General features: G+C 36.7%; 1 protein-coding gene across 1 annotated transcript in view; it reads left to right on the top strand.

Annotated features, from left to right (window-relative positions):
• The window catches only part of LOC106875979 (uncharacterized), a 170,174-nt gene that overhangs the window by 125,864 nt on the left and 25,450 nt on the right, over positions 1–18,860 (top strand). The window contains exon 5 of the mRNA XM_014924322.3: positions 17,162–17,330. Coding sequence (XP_014779808.1) covers positions 17,162–17,330 — 169 coding nt within the window. The remainder of the gene's footprint in view (positions 1–17,161; positions 17,331–18,860) is intronic.

Here is an 18,860-nt window from a genome sequence, read left to right as displayed (position 1 = left end):
AACACACACACATTATATTTTGTTGGTGATTTTAATCATTGAATTATAATTTAGGTGGAACATTGCTTTCAAGAGATGTAGTTGAGCGTATCAGCCCCAAGTCTTTATCTGGTGCTCAATTTATCGACCTCCGAGGTCAATAAATTGAGTACCGAAAGTCGAAGAGGTGGCTTTGTATCTAAATTTATTTTCGTTCAACGCACCTAATTTTGGCTATGTGAATATATATATATATATATTCACATAGCCAAAATTAGGTGCGTTGAACGAAAATAAATTTATATATATATATATATATATACATGGGAATATTATTATTATTATTATTATGCGGCGAGTTGGCAGAATCGTTAGCACGCTGGGTGAAATACTAAACGGTATTTCATATGCCGTTTACATCCTGAGTTCAAATTCCTTTCACGGTCGATAAATTAAGCACCAGTGGAACACTGGGGTCGATATAATCAACTTATTCCTCCCCCTAAATTGCTGGTCTAGTGCCAAAATTTGAAAATATTATTATTATTATTATTAGAGGTTAGGTTGTTGCACTCATTAATGTTGTTGTTGTTTAAAACAGTTTGATTCGGCCCCATGCAAGCTCTAAGAAAGGGCTTATTTAAGCAATCACTCGAGGAGGCTCATTTTACACCTTGGATGATAATGATTACACAACATTTCACCAATGTACTACAAGTGTAAAAATGTATCGAAACAAAGGTGGAATTGTATTGATTTTAAAAATTGTTGTTCGCTCAATTTCTTATCATGTATATATATATATATATATATATATATATATATATATATATATATATATATATATATATATATATATATATATATATATATATATATATTATTAAACCTTGGGAGAGGCATTATGCCGAAACACACGCACTGGTTCAGTCCTTTATTAATTTATATAGTTTTTTGTTAAATTATTTCATTGCACTCTTGCAATCTCTTCAGTAACTTGTCTCTCCACTTCCATTTATTTTGAATATATGATCTGGCGTTGTTTTGGCGTTGTTTCGAAACTGTTTGGTATGCGCATGTGAGTGTGTGCAAGCTCGTATGTGTGCACGCTCATATGTATGCACGCACTTATGTGTTCGTGTTTATATGTAAGTATGTGCGTCCATATGTGTGTTTGTAACAATTTCGTTTATATCAGATCAGATAGAGACTTTTTAATTAATTTATTTACGTTCATATTCCGCATCATATGTGTGAACAACACATGCAACCATGGGCAATTGTAAGGCCCTCATCTACGTGTATTTGGTGTTTAAAATTGGTTGCGTTTCAGTTATGAGGACCGACTCCTGTATTTGTCGCAACGATGCGTCACCGGGGTGTCTAGACAGGATTTCTATGTTAATTCTGTCCAGTACACCACCATGTTGTTCTTTGGCATGCTGGTAGAGCACCGAGGTTTGTTTTTGATTATTATAGTCCCTCCAATGTTCGTTTACACGCTCAGCCAAACTTCTTGCCGTCTCACCTATGTATGTCGTGTTTCTGTTTTTACACTCACCATCCATACAGCTTATTTTGTAGACTACATTTCTGGCTTTGCAGTTGGCACCAGGACTATTTTTGCACACAATGCAACTCTCCTCAACACACCTTGTTCTTCTGAAGGGATATGTTTTACATATTATTGATCTAATTGATCTCCCTGGTTTTTCTATAACATTTATCCTCAACTTGGTACTTTTGAGGATTTTTCGAAATCTGCGGGCCAGTTCTCCGTGTGGCGTGGCGTCCACAAACATTACTCCCTGGAACTTGTCGGTATTGTACCACGTGGTCTTTTTGTTTGTTTTATCACTAATCCTTTGTAGTCTATTCCACTGTTTGTTACGGTATCTAGGTTGTGTTCCATTTGTATCTTTGACAACAATCTCCTCAAATTTCTTGTTAGCTCCTCTGTATACCCGGATTCTATCTTTCTGGCTGTATCCCGAAAATTGCTTGCGATGCATGAAGTCTTGAATATGTTTTTGCCCCTCCCATGGACCGCACAGGGGGGGATATGTTTTTCATTATTCTAACCAAATTGGCTACTAATATATTGATTTTCATACTGTGTGATAGAGCCGAATTCTTATGGATAACATACTTTGAAGATATAGGTTTCATATAATGTGAGTGGAGGATTTGAACTTTGTCATTAATTGTTTCTAGCCAAAGTTCTGTGTCAAGTACTGGGAGTCTCATGTTTAGGTGTCTTGTTGGGTAATCTATTGTTACCTTGATGCTCTGGTGTATTGTATTAGCTATATTTTGGATGTTTTCCATCACGATCTTCTCGTTCTCTTCAGTCTGAATGTTTGATGGTGTTTTGACTACGATGTTAATGTCATCCACATATCTCCCGTATAGTTTGAGTGTTATTGAGTGTTCTTTGAGAGTTGTTTTCAGCTTTTTGTCCCACCAGGTCATGAATAGGCTTGCCACGTCTCCGGCCACACTGACACCAATAGCCGCTCCCTGGACCTGCATGTATAGTTTTTCATTGAATTTAACTATATGGTTCTGCAGGGTGGTCTTCAGACTTGCACCTACAGCATGTGCAACCATTTTTCGTGTTTGGATATTATCCTCTGGGTCGTGGGTGGGTGTATTCCATCCCTTCCAACGCTCTGCGGTGGTTTTTCTAGCAGCTGATGTGATCGTATGTGGTCTACCCCGTCCTGACCTGGTGGGGCAGAATCTAGTTAGGTCGTGGTGATCTAAGTATTCATTATTATAAACGAGCTTTAGGAGGAGGCCTAGTTCCCTCGTGTTCACTTCACGGAAGGTTACTTCACTTTCCGAAATAATTTCAACACATCTCTCTACGGCAAAGTCAATGTCAATGGATGGATAGAGAGATACTACATCCATACTGCCTATAATACAATCTGTCAGGTCATGGGAGCAGTTACATTCATTGACTCTGCTGAGGAGGTCCTCAGTGCTTTCACAAACATCAGGAGACATCTCGATGTGTGGTCTTAATATCTGTGAGAGGAAGAATGACAGCCTATAATTGCTGGCAATATTGGCACCACAAATCGGTCGACATGGTGGGCCCATGATAGGGTCTGCAATGGGTTTATGGTCTTTTCGTAACCCATAGAGTGTAGGAATGTCGTTGTTGGATGATGCGAAGTTCTGTGCTGTGCGTCTTACAAACACACATATGGACGCACATACTTACATATAAGCACGAACACATAAGTGCGTGCACACATATGAGCGTGCACACATACGAGCTTGCACACACTCACATGCTCATACCAAACAGTTTCGAAACAACGCCAAAACAACGCCAGATCATATATTCAAAATAAATGGAAGTGGAGAGACAAGTTACTGAAGAGATTGCAAGAGTGCAATGAAATAATTTAACAAAAAACTATATAAATTAATGAAGGACTGAACCAGTGCGTGTGTTTATTACCGGCATAATGCCTCTCCCAAGGTTTAATTGTATTTCTTTCAACACACGTATCCACATCAAGAATCTTGCACACGAAATACACATACGAAATATATATATATTCTTTTATTCTTTTACTTGTTTCAGTCATTTGACTGTGGCCATGCTGGAGCACCGCCTTTAGTCGAGCAAATCGATCCCAGGACTTATTCTTTGTAAGCCTAGTACTTATTCTATCGTTCTCCCCCGCCGAGCCGCCAAGTTACGGGCACGTAAACACACCAGCATCGGTTGTCAAGCGACGTTGGGTGGGGGGGTCAAACACAGACACACAAACATATACACACACACACACACATATATATATATATATATATATATATATATATATATATATATATATATATATATATATATATATATACATATATACGATGGGCTTCTTTCAGTTTCCGTCTACCAAATCCACTCACAAGGCTTTGGTCGGCCCGAGGCTATAGTAGAAGACACTTGCCCAAGGTGCCACATATATATATATATATATATATATATATATATATATATATATATATATATATAGCAGTATTTCGTCTGTCGTTACGTTCTGAGTCCAAATTCCGCTGAGGTCGACTTTGCCTTTTATTTTTTCGGGGTCGATTAAATAAATACCACTTATGCACTGGGGTCGATGTAATCGACTTAATCCCTTTGTCTGTTCTTGTTTATCCCCTCTATGTTTAGCCCCCTGTGGGCAATATAGAAATAAATAATATGACAGGTTTTGATATCCAGAAGACCCAAAAAGCAGGTATGGCTATGTAAGTGTTACGGAAGGACCGCTGTTAAGCTCTCGATTCAATAATAGCATGAATGAGGAGTCTATAGCAGGTCGTGTGTGAGCGTGTATATGTTAAATAAAATAACAAGGCCAAGGTAATGTGATACTCCTAGGACATTTATGAATAGAAAGGTGGTCTTACAGCTGTTTCAGGGAAATAAATGATATCCCATCATCAGAGTGTTAAAAGAGTTTCAATAGAATGAATTAGTAGAGTTCTTTTTTTTTTTTTAGTAGAAGTTATTCTGGAAAGGGAAAGATGTACAAGAAATTAGATATAATGCAGAATGTATTAAAAGAAAATATGAAAATAAAATACATGTTGGATGTTAAAGTTGCTGTTGTGTTGTCTAAAAAATGTGATGTAAAGAATGGAAAAAGAGGTTTCCCGTCCATGATGTAGAAGGTCCGATAAGAATTCATATATTGTTATTTCAAATGGATAGTAAATCGATCCTGTACATTTACTGACACATATTTATTTCATCAACACTTTGAAAAAAACAATGCGGTAAGATAATATGAACTCAGAAACGTGAGGCAACGGATGAGATAGAAAAATTCCTTGTGTTAATCTATAATTTTTCTGAATCTTCAGATTTTTCAATATGCTAGGCCACTGGTTTTAAATTGATATTAATCAAATTAATATTCAATTTTTCACCCTTATTATTTAATTTTATATATATATATATATATATATATATATATATATATATATATATAGTTAGAATTTACAAGAAAAACAAAAGACGAAGACGGGTGGGCAAACAGCAAATAGATGTATTAGTTTAACGCTCGGGAAGGGAAAAAGTCTTTTACGTTTCGAGCCTACGCTCTTCGAAAGAAGCGAACACAGAAATAAACAGGGAGAGAAAATAGAAAAAAGGTTTAGTGGCTAGCGATCTATCATGACGAATGCCAGACAGAGGAGTCACACAGGAGAGCTAGGAAGAAGAGGAGATAATAATGTAGTGGTGATCCCAAAACGAAGGTACGCGTGCTTGTGTATATGAGATCGTGTATGTGCGTGTGGAAGGGGGCTGGTGACCTTGACGTGTGCGTGTGTGCATGTGTAGATGTGTGGATGATGGTGTAGGTGCTGTCAAGTGATCAGTGCTAGTGTGTGCGGAGTGGTGTGATGTGATGTGGTGTGGTATGGTGGTGTGTGATGTGGTGGTTTGTGACGTAGTGTGGTGTGGTGGTGTTGGTGTGTGGATGAGGTGAGAGTGGGGGAACAAAGGTGGGGTCTAAAAGATGGGGTGGGGTGAAATGGGATGTATAGAGATAGTGGGGTTGGAATGTGTAGGGATGGGGTAATGAGGGAGGGGTGACGATGAAGGGAGAGGCTGGAAGGGAGAAGGTGGGTAGGAGTGAAGATAGGAAGTAGGTGCCAGAGCAAGACAGGAGAGATGGGTGAGAGGAAGTAGGTGTGAGAAGAAGAGAGGAGAGAGGAGGGTTAGATGAAGAGGGGAGGAGAGTTAAGCCCATGTGGTGCAAAGGAGCGAAGAGATAAGATTAAACCCTACACACAGCGAAGACGGGAGTCCGAATGGCCCCTGTGCAAGGACAATCCGAACACAGACAGGTGTTGTAAAGAGTGACCGGTAGAGCGGAAATGGCGCGAGACCGGGGTGTCGTTGCCAAGTCTGATGTCTCGGAGGTATTTGGCGAACCAATCAGCCAAGCGGCGTCTCGTTTGACCGATGTATAGAGAAGGACAGAAAGAGTAGGAGATGCAGTAGATGACGTTGCTAGAAGCACAGGTGAAGAAGTCAGTGATATGATAGGGTCGATGATGGGTACCTGTGAGGAGGGTGGTGTTGGAGAGGTAAGGGTAAGTGTGGAAGCGTGGGCGGCAATGCACGTGTGTGTGTGTGTGTGTGTGTGTGTACAGTTACACAAGAATCGCAGTTACGCAAGAAATCTCTCTTCATAATAAACTCTTTCTTTAAAGAAAAAATACGATACACTTTAGAAAAAAAACAGCTTCTGTTTATTCTCCTGATGAAATTTAATTGACGGTATGCAGCTTCATCTTGTATATGTCGTGTAGTTATGAAGAAGTTCGTTTAACACCCGCTGACACTTGTTGCCGAACTCTTAAAGCAAATCCAGTATAAAATACCATTTTTTGTCCAGTTTATATAATGTTCCTAATGCTTTCGATAAAGCCATGAAAGTCAGAAAATTTCATTTCCTCTTTTACCACGGATCTGTAGACACGCACTTTCGTAAGAAATCATACGAAAAACAACTGGAGCATTAGATGAGAGTTGTTAATTTGAATCAACGATATGGTTTCGTTTACTAGTAGTTATAGCCATCTCAATTTTGCTTACACCAAGAATAAACAGCAAATACACATCTTCCTTTCTGAGTATGTGTCCAGTTGACCTACTTTGCCATCTGATAAAGTGTGAGATGTGATGTGAAAAAGGAATTGGAAATGTAAGAAGAGGTGGTTAGTGAGGTGATTATTGAAAGAGTTGTGTTTAATCTTCGTTGCCTATAAAGACGAAATCTCTCAAACTTCCTGCGCGCGTGCATACAAATACACACGCACACGCATGCACAGGAACACATACGGACAAATGTTCAAACAGACTCGGATTTGAGTAAATATTTTTCAACTCAAATAATATTTCACATCAATGATAGCACTATCGATTCTATATGTGCATGTGTGTATGTAAGTCATTATTCAGTCTTTTTCAATATTCCTTTCCAATAGAGAAAGAACTGGTTTCTAACCTAGATCCATGGTTCCTTCATTGGAATTTCAGCATCAAAAACAAGGTATTTTTGTTTGTTTGTATGTATGTATGTATGTATGTATGTATGTGCAGATTTGTGTTTTATGTGTGTATTCTCATGCATATAGTTACATATCTAGACATGCTCATATGTATTTAAATGATAAACTTCTGGAAAGTTTTACAGATTTTTACAATTCCAGTGATGGACTGGATCTGTAGTCTTCGAGACAGCTTTCTCCTCTCTGGTTTTGAGAAGCCTAATTTTTCGAGATTGGTATTTAGGCAGTCTGTTACATATCCCAGGGCCCCAATAATTACAGGTTTGAATCTGAACTTGTAACTGCAGATTTTTCAATAGTTCAGCATAGGTTTTCTCTTTTTCACTGATGTTCAGCTTTAAGTTAACATCCGCTGAGAAGCTAATTTCTACAACTGTGCACAGTTTCTCTTCTCTAACCCAAATGTATGTGTGTGTGTATGTATGTATGTATGTATGTATTATACATATACTCGTGAGCACACAGGTGCAAAACAAGCAAATGTAACACTATATGCATACACACATGCACACACACATACGTATATGTGTCTATATGTGTCTATGTATGTACATATACTCAGCAGAGCCTTTCGAGCACGGATCGGGCTGATTGACCACAACTGGATGCACCGTGCCGTCTTCTACTTCCATGTGATGTCCTTGGTCATCGTCGACAACGACGGACGAACTGATAATAAAAATAATAATAATAATAATAATAATAATAATAATAATAATAATGATAATGCGGATACAAATGTTACGGCAAAACAATCAGCTACCTTTTATATATAGATGACCTAAAACTATACGCTTACAAAGATAAACAGCTGGAAACACTACTACAAGCAGTACATGGATTTACCAAAGAAATAGATATGAAATTTGAATTAGAAAAATGTACCAATGCATTCGATTTTACCGCTACCGTCAGCTATTGCAAGCGTGAATAATACAGAAGAAAACACCTGAATTCTGTATCATACTCGTTTGCAATAGCTGACGAATGATAACGAGAATCAAATAAATCGCTATCAAGAAAGTTGGAGTTCTGAAAGTAAGTGTCCCATGCTTATGTTATTTAATAAATTTAGTACTCTTTCTAATGATAATGATGTCTTCTTCTTTTGTTGTTACGCACGTGGTTTTTCGGTATATGTATGTGTGCGCGCGCGTGTGTCATTTTCAGTTTTATTTCTTGCCAATAGAGAAAGAGCCGGTTTCTAACCTAGATCCAAGGCACCTTCATTGGAATTTTAACAACATCAACAATGTATTTATGCATGTATGTGTGTATATGTGCAGTATTTGGAATCAGTATGTATGTATGTATGTATGTATGTATGTATGTAAGCTGTAATGTTTACCAGCGTTTGATAACAGAAAAACAAGGACATCGATACTATTGTATATTGGATAAGTGTATATTAAACATAATCATTAGTTATATGTCTCTCACTACGATCTCTAATTTGATTTTCGACAGTTGTATAAAGATTTACATATAATGCTTCGTGATATACTTCTGACGTAAGTGTACAGTTATATCCTTCATACAGTAAGAATTGGGTTTTAACAAAAAGATATATACGTTGTCTTAATTCTCACAAATGCAAGAAAGTGACATTTAGATTACGAAAACATATATAATTGTTTCTCTCAGGTATATTATAAGAGTTTTAACACGTTTTAATACGAAGCCTAAAGAACAGCTACGATATATATTGATTCCTTTAATACATTGACTTGTAGACTGAATACTTAAAAACTTTATCTAACTTGCAACAGTTAGTCTGGTGAAAATTGCCTCTTTCCAAACTGCACCGACATGGAAATTTATCTCACTTCAAGTTAATAATGGTGTATCAATTAAATAGCACCGTTACTGATTACAGTCATGATGTGTATATAGCTATCGTGCGACCTATTGACATCTAGATAGATTGGGCTATTTGAGAGGTAAGTGCCATGGCCACAGATGATACGCAATGCCAGTACACGAACCAATTATCCTTCGATTGGTAAGTTGACACGCTATGTGCAGGCCTCTATCACATTGTAAAATAGTTAATGTATTTGTACTAGTTTTGCTATAAAATATACTGAAAACTTATCTGTTTCACAGTGATATCAAAATAATTTCCTAATTATTTATTTTTGTCTTTTTTTTTATATGCAAGTAGATCTGAATGTCTTGCGTTAACGCATTCTACATGAACTTAGGTACCATACAATGGACAGGTCACCTACAATTAATGTTTATAAATATACTGTCCTTATCCTTCCGGCAATAACCTTTTCCTGTTTATAAATTTCTCTGTATATATATATATATATATATATATATATATGTGCATAGAGAGAGATGTGAAGGTGTATACGTGAACGCCGTGTGTTTGCTGTGTGTGCATGTGTGTTTGTACATATGTATGCGTCTGTGTTTACTTATATGTGTGTACAATGTACTATCACAAGTTCACTTAGTGTTTACATAAGTCAGCTGTAGACCATGTGTCAAGGAAGACAACATACACTTCTGATAAGGATACAGGAATGGCGGGTAAATGTCTATTTCCTGACCAAAATTCAGCATGTGAAATCAATCTACTCTTTGTTTCACTGAACTTATCAATGTGATTATCCTTGCACAAACCACATGGTTTAATCGTCCAAGTTTTAAACACTCCACAAACTATATGAATCAATAGAGTTAGTGATTAACTCCTGTTTGTATTTCATTAAACCAAGGGAGAGAGCCTATGACAGGCATTTTGCACTTCTTGATTCGGACCAGTTCTTCGGTTTTAGAATACCTCCCTCAGCCCGCCGGTCTCGTAAGTCCTGTAAAGAGTTATGGGCACAAACTTCTCTCCTGATTAAAAAACGAAATTTTCCAATTAGGTATATAATGAAACAAGTGGAATTATGATATTGCTCCAAGCAATTGGGTCTTTTGAAGTCAAGACCCACGTGGTTGGAGGTTTTAGGAGTTTATCCACAGTCATTTCGCTTCTACATCAATGAGATTAATAATTATAATTATAGGGATTTGTTTTAATTACTAAAGATTTTTCCTTCGAATGATCAATAATATTCTTTCAGACACTAATTATATGGGCAATCATAATGATTTACTTAGTTTTAGTGTCACAATACTGTGGGGCCGTGGAGAAATATTCGTGCGAATTTTTTTTTATCGTCCTTTTTTTTTTTTGTCTGCGTTTTTTCGTTTTTCATTAGTATATTAGCTGGATAATAAAGTGAAATGGTTTCAATATAAATTCGAATTTGTTCATGGGCTTGGTTTACCGAGAGTCGATCTTTAGGGCGTTTGTATATAACGGAGAGATGAGAGATATACAGGGTGATAGAGACAAAGAAATAAAAAGGTTGCACGAGGGAATTCGACCCTTGTCACCCAAAAAATAAGAAGACAGAGAGAGAGAGAGTAGGCGTGAATAGACGGACTGACGAACAGACAGACAGAGGAAGGGAGATAATATCTATTCATATATAACATTTTACTCGGTCTGTGGCCTTCATAGATTGCTAATTATACTTATAATCTCCCGTGATATATATAACACTATGTGGTCCCTTTCATTTCGCAATGAAGGCCTTGAATAAAGTTCCTTCATGCGTATGAAAATATTCAGCTTTAATCAGTTGGCAAACACTGGCCATTTTCATAGTAATTAACCTGTCTCGCTAGATGGCAATCATAAAGACTTCTACTATAAAACGACATTCAATTAAAACATCATTCTCTGTATCACAGTAAATAATTTCTATAGATTGCACTGATGTTATCTAATGGGGAGTTAGATAATTTCATGTATGTACGTGTAGTTTGAAGTTACCATTAGAAACCAGATGATCAAACGATAAAACGTTTCCTTGCACAATGCTTTTCGAAATATTTCGGGCTGGCTGATATATAGCTATAACTATTATTCTATAATAAATCCAGTTATAAGAAAATATCTATTTCATTTCCATAATTACTGGAAGCACTTTTAAGGAACTAACGCATACATCATAAATATATCAGTTAATCTTTGTATCAGTGAGTGACAAGGGTCGTGCAGTTTAGTTTGCTTTGCAGTCGCATATTTTTGTGTTCAATCCTACTGTGCAGCACCTTGAGTAAATGTATTCCATCAAACTGACGAGTCAATTTTATGAGAGAAATTTGGTAGATGGAACTATACATATATATGTGGTTTTGTGGTAAGAAGGCGCAGGCGTGGATGTGTGGTAAGAAGCTTGCTTCCCAACCATATGGTTCCAGGTTCAGTCCTACTGCTTGGAACCTTGGGCAGGTGCCTTCTACTATAGCTTCGGGCCGACCGAAGCCTTGTTAGTGGATTTGGTCGATGGAAACTGAAAGAAGCCCCTTATATATATATGTGTGCGAGCGTGTGTGTGTGTGTATGTCTTTGTGTCTGTGTTTGCCACCACCACCACCCGCCCCCACTACCACCATCGCTTGACAACCGATGTTGATATGTTTACGTTCCCGTAACATAGCGGTTCTGCAAAAGAGACCGATATAATAAGTACATGGCTTACAAAAGAATAAATCCTGGGGTCGATTTCTTCGACTGAAAGGCAGTGTTCCAGCATGGCCGCAGTCAAATGACTGAAACAAGTAAAAGAGTATATATATCATCAGTAAATCATAAATTCGAAAGAGAAGCACACTCTAAGTCATAGAGTAGTAGAGTAATTAGATAGCGATAATTATGTTCGGTCTACGGGGTTACTCTGAGTTTCACAACTATAAAGCGCTTAGCTTTAGGGTATTTCTTTAGACCCTAATGGCCATTAGGGTCTGAAGAACCGCCGTAAAGCTAAGCATTTTATGTACGTGAAACCCAGGGTAACCCCATAGACCGGCCATAACCATCTTTATCTAATTAAACACACACATACACACACGCGTAGAAATACATGTGTAGACATATTTATATATATACGCACATTATGTATACATACAAATGCACAAATATGTATATCAGTGTCTGTGTGTAGATAGATAGATAGATAGATAGATAGATAGATAGATAGATAGATAGATAGATAGATAGATAGATAGATAGATAGATAGATAGATAGGCAGGCAGGCAGGCAGGCAGGCAGGCAGGCAGACAGACAGACAGATAGATAGATAGATAGATAGATAGATAGATAGATAGATAGATAGAATAACTATAGTATACAAATGTATATAAAATATACGACGTTACGCATTTCATTCATGAATAGTTGTGAGAAATCTTAGTTTGTTTTTCTTCGCCTTCCTGGTATTTTAGCATTCCTTCACCAATGTTTTTACAAATTAATAAACATTAAATATTTCATTTTATAAGCAGCATATGCCTCTGTATGATTGTGTTAGCCTTTACGTATGTATATATGTGTGCATCTATGTATGTATGTACACATGTCAGTTTGTTAGCCTGTCCGGATGTGTGTGTGTGTGTGTGTGTGTGTGTGTGTGTATAATGAATGTATGTATGGAAGCGCTTCTGCATATATGTGTGTTCTTGTATGTGTACTTATCTGTGATGTGTGTGTGTGTGTGTGTGTGTGTGCGTGTGTGTAATGAATGTATGTATGGAAGCGCTTCTGCGTATATACGTATGTTTTTGTATATGTACTTATCTGTGATGTGTGTGTGTGTGTGTGTGTGTGTGTACATTTGTGTGTTTGTGCTATAGTTTGGCTCGATGCAAAACACTCATTCATGTTTCCTTTCTAAACTTGATCGGCCTACGTATGCCTTGCGTCAAACTCTTTCTCACTAAGTACGTGGGTGGAGAACCGGAAGAAAGTGGCAAGGTGGACTATGTGAGCAATATGGCGGAAGAGAGTTGTTGAGAAGTAAAAGCGTGTGAGAGGCGGGTGTGAGAAATGTGTAAGACAGTGAGACAGGTATAGTTTAAGATGGGTTGAAAGACTGAGAGATACAACGTGTGAGTGGGAAGGATAAACTACTTAGAAATACTGATATAGAACGGTCGCTGCTGACTTACATATGTCAGAACAGCTGGTTAAATGACTACGTTATCGTATATAAGTTTTAATATGTTTTACTTCTAGTGAAAACTTTTCAATGTGCAAGATATAGGGTGAATTTTGATTTAGAAGACGACGTGTGTTTGTGTTTGTGTTTGTTCCTCTACCACCGCTTGACAACCGATGCATTCGACTAAAAATATTCTTCAAGGCGGTGCCCCAGCATGGCTGAAGTCTAATGACTTAAACAAGTAAAAGATAGAAGTATGTATTATAGAAAGTTGCGTCAAACCCATAGTCCTATTTCGATTCTCGTTTGGAGTCGTTTACCATTTCTTCAGCCACTATCTTTTATGGCTTAATAAACTGAAGAAGAGTAGTGCCTATAACACTTTAGAGGGCCTCCATAACATGTAAAAAGAAGGGAGAAATGCTTTCTCAGGCCGGAGGATGAGTCTGAATGCTTACCACTTAGTGGACCCCACTAAAGGACCCAAGTGCTTGGTGATAATGTTTAACAGAGTGATGAATTAAGTTTGTCTGCCTAGAACAAGAATGGTGCTTCTGACAGGCCTTGGGCTTCTACACAGTTTCCATATTCCAAATTGCACTTACCACAAGGTGTTGGTTGCTCGAGGCTATAGTAGAAGACATCTGACCAAGGTGCCGCACGGTAGAATCGAACCCGAAACCGCGTAGTTGTGAAGTAAACATTTTGACCACATGCCCACAGGAACAGACTAAATATTACAACGGGTGATCAATTCTTATATAGATTAGTTTTAGAATCTCAGCTCACTGGGATCTACTTCATGCTTCACAGAACACTTCCCGGTAAATACTTATTTAAAATGAATGTGTGTGTGTGTATGTGTGTGCGTGTGTGTATAAAGTCACAAATGACAGAGAAATAGTTTAACAATTTTATTTAACAATTAGAAAATTCTGATTTCACGACAAATTGTTTCGTAACTTAAAAACATGTAAATGATTTATATTATTAAATTTAATAATAAATATATTACATGTCTGCATTAATGCAAAACGCAAAAAATCCTTCAAAATAACGCAAAATTTAAGCTACGTCCTTAAGTGCAAGAAAGTTTTTGTACATTATTTACAATTGACCGATATTTCTCCTCATCTTGTTTGTTGTTAACACAACGTTTCGGCTGATATACCCTCCAGCCTTCATCAGGTGTCTTGGGGAAATTTCGAACCTGGGTTCTCATTCCAAAAGTATTTTTCGATGTTGTTGTTATTATTATTATTATTATTATTATTATTATTATTATTATTATTATTATTATTAATATTATTATTGTTGTTGTTATTCAGTCTTTGTTAATATATGTATATATATAAAGACACCTGTTTTTATATTCTTGTTGTTTGTATTTGTAATTGTGTACCATTTTCTCCGGTTTTTTTTTGGGGGGGGGGGGTTTGCCGTACACATTCGCTAGCTTTCTTACAAAAATTCTAATAACAAAAAAATCTAATACTCCTAGCTTAGACTGGGGGGGGGGGGCAACCAGATCGAACAGTCTCAAGTGTAACTGCTCGAAACTGTAAGGACATCTGGTAACTTGACTGAAGAAAGGCCACGAACCACCCGTCCTTTTTTTTTTCCTATCTCTCTAACTGTTGTTTTTTCCGGTCCGCTTTTGTATCGTCTATCTGTTCGAATATTTTATTGTCCTCTATTGCGATTTTGTTCCATTATATATATATTACAAGGGGTTAGCGTTAGCTGAGTTCTTTGTGCAGTACCTGGCGCCTTGTTGCCAGAAACTTACAGCTCAGTTATAAACGTCCTACTGTCTTTAGTTTCATTCTTTTGTATCATGAGTTCAAATTTCGCTACATTCATGTATTCGGGGTCAATAAGATATGTACAAGTCTAATGAAGCAGATTGGATCGACTTCAGCACAACCTCTTCTAAGCACATGTTGCATCTGGTGGTTAATGAGAAAGAAATCAATATTACATACAACTGAGTTTTATTACATGTTGCTGTGGTTGTTTAACCCTAGATCAACCTGAATCGGGAAGACCTATCATCATAGACCTTTCACTTGTGACCATCTTGCCTTTTTCGGAGAGCATAAGACTTCGTTATTTGATGTATTCATTCGCTGAATAGGTTATAATTTGACGGGATTTGGTAACTATTTCTTGGAGGTTGATCAACTGCCTGAAGGCTCTCTCAGTCATAAGCTCTAAGATTAAATGTTACCAAAGGTCGACGACAATGTTGAATCTTGTGCAGCTACATATTATCACTGGTCCGTTTTCATCTATAGTTGTCAACTGTACGATCAAGAGCTACTGCATGTTTCCTACACCATAGATGTGTTGCAGAAAGCTCATGGCAGTCAGAGCAGCAGTCATTAGCAGTGCTTGAGATGAAAATACGATGAAGTTTATTCTTCGCTGAAGAGGTTTAAGAAAACTGAAGCATGCTGGAAGGTGTCTTCCTTACTTGCAAAAAATGTTCAAAATAATGTATCACTGAGCAAATTTTCGCTCTTCGCTGTAGTAGTATTTCTAATTAAATTAGATGTTTTTTTCTCGACATTAAAATATATTCTGTTCTTACTTAACTGTTGGTTTTCATGCAGATGGCATCTTTGAATGATTAACCGTATGCTAAAATTTATAACATACACATGAAGATACACATGAAGATCGTTTAATGAACACAATATCTATATATATAATCTATTTATTGAACCGTTCAATTGGCTGTTTTGTTCCTAGTCAAACCAACTAATTATTTCAATATGGAATTGCATCAATCATCCCCAAGCAGTGTGTCATTAGTGTAAGTTGTCTTCAGTTGATGTCTCTTTATCGTCTACATCAATAAACATTTTAATTTACTTACTCTCGGTGATAATTCAATATAACCTGACTCTTCATCCTATGATAATAAGAGTTCGTTACAAGTAATTATTGTCAAACCCATTACGAACTATGAGTGAGCAGCTGCATAGTCGCTCGATCTGTATGAAATAGCAATCAACTATCCATTAAATCATACCTTATCGCCTTTGAAAAAAGAAGGACATGGCCAAGGATTTAGTCCTAGATAGTCTTTAAAATGGCGCGATCATAGATTTGGTCCGAGCTCTGCTCGATTAATTTTCACATGAGGTTTTAAAAAATAGCAATAATCAATGAGTTTCTAACTCTAAGGCCTCTATGCAGTCGTTTGACGTGCTTGAAATAGCAATTACATCATCAAACTACTCTCTTTCGTCTTAAAATGAGAAAGACACATTTGATGATGTAGTCTTAGATGACTATGCTTGGAGAAAAGATACGATTGTACCATCTGGAACATATTTGACCATTTATACTACATTAGAATTTCTCTTGGAGCTGGCTTACGACTAAGCTACAACAACCAATCCTACTTAAATTCGAACCCAAAAATCACGGCCACATTTTACAGTGAAGATCTTCGCTTCATAAATTTCCCCCGTCTTTATAAAGAAAAGACGGTTTTACTTGTAGGTTAATTTGTACTTATATTGTCCTCGAGGAAATGAATACGAAATAAAATTGTTTCAGTGAAATTAGAACTCAAAAAGAAATGGAATTCGAATACGATTGTTCGCTCAAATGAAACTGGTGTCGAATTAGCCTTTACGTACTTCCAAGATTGATAAAAAGGGATACCAAATATTTGCTTTGTTAAATGCAATCGGCCATGCACTCTTTCCTACAAAGTTTAACTTTTATCCTTGTAAAAAAATATTTGGATGATTCGCGTTGAGTGACGTAATCTCCCAATGGTTCGAGTTCACAAACAGATTTCGATTCCCAGTAGCATTCATTTAATTTCTGAGCAAGATCTGAGCATCACAACACTTCCGCTTCCTTCTAAATCTATATCCTTGTGTCTTGTCAAATCTAAGGAGGATATTTAAGTAAACTTTGTTCTGAATTATACTGAGTCATGCTGTAACTAAAATATTGTATCTAAAATAATTAATCTAATAAAATAATTAATCTAATGAATTTATGTTAATTTGATTTTTACTCTTTTATATTTTGATAGGATGACCTCGCTGGCGTTGGAAAAGACTGTCCCCACCAAAACCAAGGTTTGACATCTTGTATCTCTGGTGGGCGAATAGATGCCAGTTGCTGCGTGGATTCACACTTCAAACATGCGTGTCATTTTAAACTAGGCATAGCATCGGGTGTGCTGTGCTGCCGACTCCCGGGTAAGCCAAGTGCTTCATATATTCATTACCTCAATCTACATTATTTCTTAGAAGCTAGTATATATGTAGTTGCCTAAAAATCCGCAAACCACACCACCTCAAAATAGACACTTGTATATCTATCAACACACTAGGTATATTAATTATTTATACAAAAGAATGTTATAGTCATACTTCACCTTATTTTGTATCGAGATTGGTTTTCCTAAACTCTTGTGTGAAACCGGTTGAAATGGGACTGTAATATTGTCTTACACACACACACACACACACACACACACACACACACGTATGTAAATGTCGAACGATGAAAATGAGTGCTCAACACGGCATTGGTGGATAGAATTCTTTTATTTGTGTATTAAGGCTACCATTGGTTTCGTGTACAAAAAATAGAAAAATAACTTAATTTTTCAAGCTAATCGCATGGAGGAATGGTGCTCGTCTCCATTTTGGATAAAAACACCAAAATGGAGTGTTTATGTATGTTAGTATATATATATATATATATATATATATATATATATATATATATATATATATACTAACATACACAAAGACAGATAGATAGATAGATAGATAGATAGATAGATAGATAGATAGATAGATAGATAGATAGATAGATAGATAGATAGATAGATAGATAGATAGAGTGGGTGCGAAAGTAAGTTGAAAAAATGGATACGATGGAAAGAAAAACAGAGAAATAGAGAAAGATCTTCATTTGAAAATTCCTTGTGTAAAAAACATAACAGAACTTCAGATAAAAAAAAACAAACAAGCAAAAACTGCAGAAGAGAATAAAAGAAAGCAATCGTTTTATTTCCATGTGACTATTTATGGAAGTCGGGGTTGGAGTGCGTGACAATAACAATAGTAATAAATAAATCAGGAAAAGTGTGGGCAGTTATCTCAGTTCCCTCCTCTAACAGATCATATTACACAACACTATGTCATGGCTGTCACTGAAATATTCCTTAAGCAATGAGCTCGAGTGACGTGAATAGAGACAGAGCTTCGAATGGTTAACACAGCTGTTCGGCTATAGTTTCTTTTGTAAATTTCAACTTGTGGGATTTATGAAGTTCAGGAGACAGGGTAAAACTGGAAGGGTAAGGGTGTAACAGAGAAGGGATCAAATGAAATATGAGGTAAAAATAATGGTGTTTATAAAAAAAAACTACTCAGCATATACGTAGATCTGAAACTATAACAAACTATCATGGTTAAGATAGATAGATAGATAGATAGATAGATAGATAGATAGATACATACATACATACATACATACATACATACATACATACATACATACATACATGATGGCCGTCCACTCGTGACTGAGGAAGACCATTGGACGGCCATCATGTTTGTATGTATGTATGTATGTATGTATGTATGTATAGATAGATAGATACATACATACATACATACATACATACATACATACATACATACATACATACACGCACGCATGCATACACACACATACGTGTGTGTGTGTTCCCATTTTTCTTGTAGGAAACGCAG

This window comes from Octopus bimaculoides, chromosome 2 (assembly GCF_046866305.1).
Source record: "Octopus bimaculoides isolate indiv1 chromosome 2, ASM4686630v1, whole genome shotgun sequence".
Lineage (NCBI taxonomy): Eukaryota > Metazoa > Mollusca > Cephalopoda > Octopoda > Octopodidae > Octopus > Octopus bimaculoides.
The sequence above is the reverse complement of the archived record's forward strand: the minus strand, read 5'-3'. Positions and strand labels throughout refer to the sequence as shown.